General features: G+C 36.6%; 2 protein-coding genes across 2 annotated transcripts; both read left to right on the forward strand.

Moving 5' to 3' along the window:
• Window positions 1-301: 301 nt before the first annotated feature.
• Window positions 302-1479, forward strand: LOC127078660 (uncharacterized). The gene is made up of 3 exons (XM_051019094.1): window positions 302-817; window positions 1045-1182; window positions 1273-1479. The coding sequence occupies exons 1-3, from the start codon at window positions 302-304 to the stop codon at window positions 1477-1479; spliced, it is 861 nt and encodes a 286-aa protein (XP_050875051.1).
• Window positions 1480-1669: 190 nt separating this feature from the next.
• LOC127078661 (uncharacterized) lies at window positions 1670-2581 on the forward strand. Its single transcript, XM_051019095.1, has 2 exons — window positions 1670-1813; window positions 2291-2581. The coding sequence occupies exons 1-2, from the start codon at window positions 1670-1672 to the stop codon at window positions 2579-2581; spliced, it is 435 nt and encodes a 144-aa protein (XP_050875052.1).
• Window positions 2582-9259: the final 6678 nt, after the last annotated feature.

Consider the following 9259-nt stretch of genomic DNA (forward strand, 5'->3'; position numbering starts at 1 on the left):
ATGTTTTTCCTAAGAGATATCTGCGACTTGCCTTCAGACCGTGAAGTCGAGTTCGATGAAGGTGCGGAGTTTTTCCATATGTTACACAAGTAGAAGGATTCTTGGAAGGTGATTCTTGTGTGTTCCTAATGTTTTCGTCCTTGCAGGTCAATAGTAAAGCCGCAATGGTTGAGTTGTTGGTTGTATGTGATTTTCCAGATGTATTTCCAGAGGATATCTATGACTTACCGCCAGAGCGTTAGGTTGAGTTGGCCATCGACTTAGTACCAAATAGTGGACCCTTATAGAAATTCTGCTTCAGATGAGTGAATTGAGGAAGCAACTAGAAGATCTACTTGAAAAGAAGTTTGATCTTCCGAGTGTTTCGCCATGGGGTGCGCTAGTGTTGTTAGTGAAGAAGAAGGACGATAGTATGAGGATATGTGTGGAACATCTGAGAATTGTATTGCAGACATTTAAAGAGAACCAGTTGTATGCAAAGTTTCCCAAGTGTGAGTTCTGCTTAAGAGAAGTGAGTTTCCTTGGTCATGTGGTTTCTAGTGGTGGTATAGTTGTGGATCTGTCGAAGATAAATGATGTGTTACAATGGGTGTATCAGAATTCTATCACTGGGATTAGAAGTTTTCTTGGATTGGCTGGTTACTACAGGAAGTTCATTAAAGGGTTTTCAAAGTTAGCATTGTCGTTAACTCAGTTGACTCGAAAGGGTCAAGCCAAGGTTTGGGATGTCCTTTGTGAAGAGAGTTTCCAAGAACTCAAGAAGAAGTTGATGTCTGCTACATTTTTGATTTTGCCGAATCCAAGTGAGTCCCTTGTTGTATATTATGATGCTTCCAAGATGGGCCTGAGAGGTGTGTTGATGCAGAATGGTCAGGTTGTGGCTTATGCTTCGAGACAACTGAGAGTTCATGAAAGGAATTACCCAACGCATGATCTATAGTTGGCAGCAGTGGTATTCGTGTTGAAGATTTGGAGGCACTACTTATATGGTTCCAAATTTGAAGTTTCAGTGATAACAAGAGTTTGAAGTATCTCTTTGATTAGAAAGAGCTTAACATGAGACAGAGGAGATGGTTAGATTTTTTGAAGGACTACGAATTTAGTTTGAATTTCCATCCTGGTAAAGACAATGTGGTAGTAGATGATTTGGGTAGGAAATCTTTGCACATGTCGACAATGATGGTCAGATAGCTTGAAATGGTTGAACAATTTAGAGATTTGAGCTTAGTATGTGAAGTGACTTCGAATAATATGAAGTTGGGTATGTTGAAGCTAACCAGTAGTTTTCTTGAAGAGATCAAAGAGAAACAAAGATTGAATTTGGCTTTGGTTGATCAACTAACATCAGTAGGTCAAGGCAACGATGAGGATTTCCAAATTAATGAGAACGGAATTCTGAAGTTTCGAGGCAAAGTTTATGTACCTGATGTTCCAGAGTTTAAGAGGATAATCTTAGAGGAGAGTCTTGGAGCAATTTGAGTATTTATCCAGGAGCCACTAAATGTATCAGGATTTGAAGAAAATCTTCTGGTGGTCAGGGATGAAGATGGACATTGCACAAATTTTTTATTCTTGCTTAATTTGTCAAAAATCTAAAGTTGAGCATTAGATACCGTCTGGATTGATGCAACCGTTAAATATTCCAGAATGGAAGTGGGATAGCATATCTATGGACTTTGTGACTGGGTTGCCAAGTACTCTGAAAGGAAATGATGGAATTTGGGTGATTGTTGATAGGCTGACTAAATCGGCTCACTTCATACCGATTAAGATCAGTTTTCCATTACAGAGATTTGTAGAGATTTACATTGAGGTAATTGTGAAGTTTCATGGTATTCCATGGAGTATTGTCTCCGATAGAGATATGAGGTTTACATCCAAATTTTGGGGAAGCTTATAGGATGTTTTGGGTACTAAGTTGAGATTGAGTTCGGCGTATCACCCACAGACTGATGGACAAACGGAGAGGACTATCTAGTCTTTGGCGGACTTGTTGAGGGCTTATATTTTGGAGCATGGCGGTACTTGGGATAGTTACTTACCTCTGATAGACTTCACGTACAATAACAACTACCATTCTAGTATAAGGATGGTACCATTCGAGGCATTGTATGGCAAGAGATGTAGGACTCCTCTATATTGGTATGATTCTGGTGGGAGCATTGTACTTGGACCAAAAATTGTACATCAGATGACTGAGAAAGTCAAAGTAATTCAAGAGAAGATGAAGGCATCTCAGAGTAGGCAGAAGAGTCACTATGACAAGTGAAGAAAGGATCTTGAATTTCAGGATGGTGATCACATTTTTCTAAGAGTCACTCCAGTGACTTGTGTTGGAAGATCCCTGAAGTCTAAGAAGCTCACTCCTCTCTTTATTGGACTGTATCAGTTTACTTATAGGATTAGAGCAGTTACTTATCGTGTGGCCTTACCCCCATCTCTTTCGAACCTGCGTGATGTTTTCCGTATGTCGCAACTTTGGAAGTATGTTACTGATCCTTCGCACGTAATCCAGATTGACAATGCACAAGTTTGTGACAACCTGACGGTTGAAGTAGCTTCTGTTTGGATCGTCGATTGAGATGTTACGAAGCTACAAGGCAAAGAGATTACTCTAGTGAAGGTCATTTGGGGAGGACCTGCTAGAGGTAGTTTGACTTGGGAGCTGGAGAGCAGGATGGAGGAATCCTACCCGTAGTTGTTTTCGCCATATAATTTTTGAGGGCGAAAATCTTTTGAAGTAGGGGAGAGTTGTAACGCCCCTAACTTATTTAATTGTTTTTATTTAATTATAGCATTTTATAAATTATTTGATAATTTATGTATGTGATGTTGGTGTGTTTTTATGATGTTTTAGAGTATTCGAGGGTATTTTAATAATTTAATATTTATTAAAATATTTGGTTCAGAGCGGTAGATTTTATTTAATTATTTAAAATAACGATAATAATTATTTGAGGTTTATAATAATAATTATTTAATTATTTAAATATAGTGCGACACCTTATGTTAAAAATATTTTTTCCTTTTAAAATCAAATAAATATTTTGTTTAAAAATTAAAGGTGTGACGCTTAATTGAATAATTATTTTATTTTATTTTTCAATTAAATAAATATTTCGTTTGGGATTAAATATTGGGGAATTAATCTTAAAGTTGGATTAAACATAATATATATCTTAAGGAAGAGTGTGAGAGTTATGGTAAAAATTAAGGTTTGAAGCATATCTCTAAACGGCGCATATGAGTCTGGGGAGACCATTTTGGGAGCCATCGTGAGGTAGTGATTTGGAGAGAGAGGAACATCAAGACCTTGAAATCTCAAACAATAAGGTAAGGGGGAAGATTGCTTACTATAAAGTGAGTTTTAGGTAACATAATGATGAGGGTTCTCTTACCCTCTCATCAACACCATATTATTGTTATTTTATCTTTGTGTTATGTATCGTATCAAAATACAAGTTTTTGGGTTTGACCATATGAGGTTGATCAAAACCCCTATGATCAATTATATGTTTTTTTAATAATTATATGTATGTGGATATATACAAGAATTGTGAAATTTATATTGTTAATTGGTTGTTTATGATGATCTGTGAGCAATTGGAATTTTTCCCTATTGGTCATTTTCTGGAATTTTTGTATTGATCTATGCCCAAATGGGATAATCTTATTTGGCCAGGATACATTTTGACGATGAAATATGGATTGACTTGTGTTGGATATTGTAGCGGTAAATTCATGACCATTAAGCTATGTATAAACTTAACGTCAATAAAACCAGAGTCGCCACTGCGCCTTTATTATTTCTAAAGGAAAAGGGAAAAGTACGAACAAAACCCAAAGATAAGAAGTTTTCAAATCAAAACTAATAAAATGCTAGAGATTACAGGTAAGGGGGTACACAGAGGGAAGGTGTTAGAACCCAAAGTGTCCTAGGTACTCCTAGGGAGCCCTTTTTTTATGTGTGTATGTGTTTTTGGTATAAAAGATGTTTGCAACAAATAGAGTGTGGGGATGAGAAAAGAATTCATTGATTATGTTTTTGTGTTTTACAAGACCTTCAGACTTGTGCCTATGTACCAACATAAAAATGAGGGATCAAAACCTCGTAGTTCGTGGTAAAAATTTCAAAGTTGGTGAGTTGCTTTTAACAAAAGGTTAATAAGAAAGGCACAAAAGGCCCGAATGTTTGAATGAAGTTGTTAGTTATTTTTGTCTTTTTAAATTTTAAGTCATTATGATTATATTTATTTACAAGTTTGATTCAAAAAAAGAAGTTCAAAAATTCAATGGCATAAGGCCAAAGTTTCTACTTGAAATAAGGTCTAAGTTTGAAATCACAGGCAAAGAAAGTTTTTGAAAAGTGGGAGAGATTTTGAAATTTAAGAAATGGGAGGAGATGACGAGACTACCCTAAGCACAAAATTAAAAGTTAAGGGTTGAAAGGATCTGACCAATGGGATGCAATCCAACAGACGAGAATGTCATATAGAAACCCATTCTCCCTTGGACTTTAAATCAAGCAATAATGAACAAGCAATTAGCAATATCAGACATAATGAAGATCAAGGCATCAAATAAAGATAGCCACATCCAAGCAAGCAAATCACATAGCTAACAGTCTTCTTTGTCTTCTCATGTGTCAGATGAAGTATTCCTTGATCAACTCAGAAGAAGGCATCATACATGAGAACAAAATAACAATTAGCATCAAGACAAAGTAACATATGAAAACGAGGTCCCAAGACTTGCATCAGATGAAGGCTCAATACACAATAGCTTGGTTTTAAAATGTTGGCATTGGCCAAGTCCTTTTGCATATGGAATGTTGTCTAATTCTAAGTCCAAAAGTTCAGATCAAACCCAACAGTCAACACAAATAAACTTTAGGGCTTTTGTTGTTTATTAAGTATTTTAAGGTCCTAAGACCACAAACACAAGCAAAATACACAAACAAATATATATAAAATCACAATATATGGCTCAAATGAGCAAAGTGAAAATGACATAAATATAAACAAGTTAAATGATATGTAAATGACAAATAAATGGTAAATGACTTGAAATTAAATTGCATAAAGTAAATGACTTGAAAGTAAAGCAAAGTTAATAATAGTTAGTGTTAGTCAAAGTTAATTAAATGTTAGTAGAGTTTTGCTTTTCAATTGATTAAGTCATTCTTTAGAGAACACTCAATCATTTTACACAAGTATGGATCCTTGAACCAAGACATCTTCCAAAGGAAGGAAAAAAGGCCAAGTTTCCACACAATACCATGAAAGATGAGAGACTTACAATCTCACTTACTATAATGCTATGCCTTTAGAGTCAAATTTAGCTCTATGTTAAGCAATCGTAATTGGACTTATGCAGAAGTCACAACTATCTGAGGCCGGGAAATAAAGATTTAGGTGCTAATGCATGTCAGAGATTTGGTAAGATGAACCAAACTCCTAAAACATACCACACACTAAAAGAAAAAGATCAAAGGGATTAACCTATCTCATCCATACTTGTATTCGTTCATCTAACACAAGGTTATTGATGAACCAATTTGCCTTAGGATTTTGAGATTTCATTGCTCAATGAAAGGAATGGGATAGAATGGGACTGAAGATGAAGAGGGAGGGGAGATGAGAGAAAACACAAATTGGTCATGGGAGGAATTTTATCAAATTAAAATCATTCATTCATTTTGGGAGATGAAATGTACATTTCATCAATCCCCTAAATCCAATGATTTTAACTTAACAAAAGTCAAATCAACCTTGACCAATTTAAAATATGCACATAAAAAATTAATTCATGAAAAATATTAAAACTAATCCAAAAAATAATTTTAATTCAGAAAATGAAATAGGAAAATATTTAAATATTTTTGGTGAAAGTCCCATAATTTTTGGATTAAAAATGAAATTAATATGAATTAATCAAAATAACACAATTAAATGAAAAATCAGAAAATATGGAAAATCAGGGGCCATCAGATCTCCCTCATTAATTGAGGTGGCAGATCTGATGGCCACACACGCGCGTTTCACCAGACACCAAGTCAAATGCGTTGTACGCGTGGTAATCAGAACCAAGGGCTAAGATTAAAACATTTTGAATGGATCCTGTGGTTGAGAGGTGTGACAACACATCACCGGAGCTAGGGCTCCGGTCTTCTTCTCCGGTGGACCTCACCAGACTGACCCACCATCAACCATCACCAAAATGAAAAACAAAGACATGGATTTAAAGAAAAAATGCGCAGGAGCTCGAATCTGGCCTCAATTTTCTCCAATTCCAAGTATATAAAAAGATACAAGGATTTGAATTTTGAGGATCATGAACTGAGTTGCTTCGATTTAACCTCAAAGAAACTCAATCTTGTTGCCTACATTGGTAGGACTTCAGCCAACCAAAAATCACAAATAATGGTGAAGAATTTAGAGATAATCGAAGAGATGAAGTTTATGAAAAATCACCTTCGAGTTGATCCAATTTCACTTGATCTTGATCTGGATTTTCTTGCTTTCTCTTCCTTTTTCCTGCAGAAGCCAATTGAGACGAAAAAGAAAGTGAATTTCTGGACTTTTAACTTCCAAACAGAAGATGAAGTTTAAGCTCGATTTCAAGAGAAATCTTCAAAAATTCTATGGAAATGAGGGTTTGGATCAGTCTAATGCCATTACTTTCTACACACTTTCATTTCAATGTTCAAAAATAGCAACCTTCATCATGAGCTTGCATGGGCGTGTACAAAGCCCAAAGAATGATTAGCAAAGGTCCAAAAGTCTGCACATGTCATGCTGAAGGTGAAGGTGAGAAAAACAAGAAGGGGGGGGGGGGGGGGGGGGGGGTTTGAATTGTTTTGAAAAATAAGCGCTTTTCAAAATGAAAACCACACAAGGATTTTATACTGGTTCGCTTATAACACAAAGCTACTCCAGTCCACCCGGCCAAGGTGATTTCGCCTTCAACAAGGACTTAATCCACTAATCTTGAAAGATTACAAACAACGTCTAAGATACAAAATCTCTTAGCCCTCTCAAGTATACAGACTACACAGAGTCACTTGAGGAAATCAACAAACAATAGAAGAAGGATTTATATAAACTAGAGTGCTTCTAAGAAAGCAAGTATTACAAAATTAAGAACAAGAGTTTTTCACGTAATAAGCAAAAGCTTCGTGAAAATAGAGAGCAAGAGTGTTTTTCTTGTTGATGTTTCAGTATGATTTTTCCTCGTATATGTGTGTTACTGAAAATTGATTTTCAATCCTTTATATAGATCAGTTGAAGTGGTAGTTGAAACTGGTGGATATTGAGATGAAGTTACGCCATCACATAATTAGCTAATGCAGGATGACTTTGTCTTCTTGAAATGACTACTTACCACAAGTAGTATTTTCTTTATTGAGATTGGAGATTAACGTCTCTTTCTCAATTAGGAAATCCATTTGAAAATCTTTACCTGTCTTCAACGTTACTCTTTCATGATTAGCAAATCCATAATCAGAGTATTTGTGTTTCTGGAGAACCTTGGAATCTTGCTTCTGATGTTGATCTAAATAGATTCTTTAGAAAGCGTCGTTCAGAGTCAGAGGTTCTAGGACTTACTTCCTGTTAAGATGCTTCTGATACTTGTTGTTTAGTTCAGAGTTTGACTTTCTTGAACTTGTTTCTTCTTCAGAGCTTCTGATCATTTGATAATATACTTCTGATCTGGTACTCTATCTGATGATGTCATCAGAGTCCTGCACACTTAGAAACTTTTCGTTAGGGTGCCATTTTTGGTTTCATCCTTTGTTATCATCAAAATCAAGGAATCTGTTGTATCACAATTTTTGTTCTTACAATCTCCCCCTTTTTGATGATGACAAAACAACTATAATTAGCAGATGAAACATGAATAAAAATAGATCAGATAGACAGAAGCTCCCCCTGAGATAGTACTAGGGAGTTCAGAGGTTCTGAAGTTCTTACCAGAGTTTCTTAAGTAAAGAAGTTTCTGAGATTTTCTGCAATTTCTTAAGTCCAAGTTAGATAATTTTGTTATATATAAAAAAATGTTGCAGAATGCTTGATGGTTTTAGACAATATTTTCATCAGAGCTAATAATTACTTTCTCCCCCTTTTTGTCAGAATCAAAAAGACATAGTAAAAATAAGTAAAGAGAAAAAAAAGATAAAGAGAAAAACTTAAAATTCATAGATAGAAGCACAAAGGCAACAAACAAAACATCAGGTTCAAAAGAACAAGAAAAACATCAGAGTCAAAAGAAGACAGAAGCAAAAACAATAGGCAAGCAAAATAAATCCTAAGTGCCTAAGGGTTCGGAGGCGGAGGCATTCTCTGAAGCAGCATAGCAAGCATGTTCTGGATGTTTTCGTTGACAGAATCTTGCTTGTCCATTCTGGCCCGGAGTTCATTCTGATCTTGCTTGAGTTCTTTCAGAGTCTGAAGAACCGTAGGAATCACCGAAGATGACTCCCCCAGAGTCAGGGCTTGCTGAGCTTCAGCTTCAGCAGCAGCTTGAGCTTCTGCATCTGCCAGAGCCTTTGCTTCAGCTTCCTTTTGCCTTAGGAGTTCAGCTTCCTTAGCAAGTCTTTCTTCTTCTAGCCTTTTTGCTTCTTCTTCAGCTTCCTTGGCCAACCTCTCTTCTTCCAGCCTTCTGGCTTCAGCCTCTCTGGCAAGTCTCTCCTGGAGTCTTGCCTCAGCATTTCTGATGTAGTCATTTCTGACTTGTTCAGATATGCTCTTCAGCCTAAAGGACTCAGATGTCATCCAGCCAATGACTCTGTTCCAGTGTGTCCTTACAGATTCAGGATCATCACTGATTTCAGAGTTAGTGACCAGAGAATCAACCTTTCGAGCTGAAGCCTCTGCAATTATAAAGATGGCTTCCTTAAGGGTAGGTTTAGAAAGCTCAGGTTCAGGTTCTGGTTCAGAGGTGTGAGGTGGAGAGTTTGGAGGGCTGAGATTTAAAGTGAGAGGTTCTGGTTCAATTTCTGGTTCAGGTTGAGGTTCAGAAGATTGGGATGAAGCGTAAAGAGGGTTTAAGTCTAAGGGTTCAGATTCTGCTTCAGGTGCAGCGGGAATTTTTGGTGGGGTGATATCAGAGGTGTGGGGATCAGATGGTTGAATTTCAGAAGGTTGAGTTTCAGAGGGGATGGTGGTTGTTTGTTGGAGTGGTGAAGTTATTTCAGGTTCTGTGGTTTGTGTTTGTTGTGAAGCAAGTCTATGAGCGTAAAGTGTGGCTATGGTTGGGG

This window comes from Lathyrus oleraceus, chromosome 5, assembly GCF_024323335.1.
Source record: "Lathyrus oleraceus cultivar Zhongwan6 chromosome 5, CAAS_Psat_ZW6_1.0, whole genome shotgun sequence".
Taxonomy (NCBI): Eukaryota; Viridiplantae; Streptophyta; class Magnoliopsida; order Fabales; family Fabaceae; genus Lathyrus; species Lathyrus oleraceus.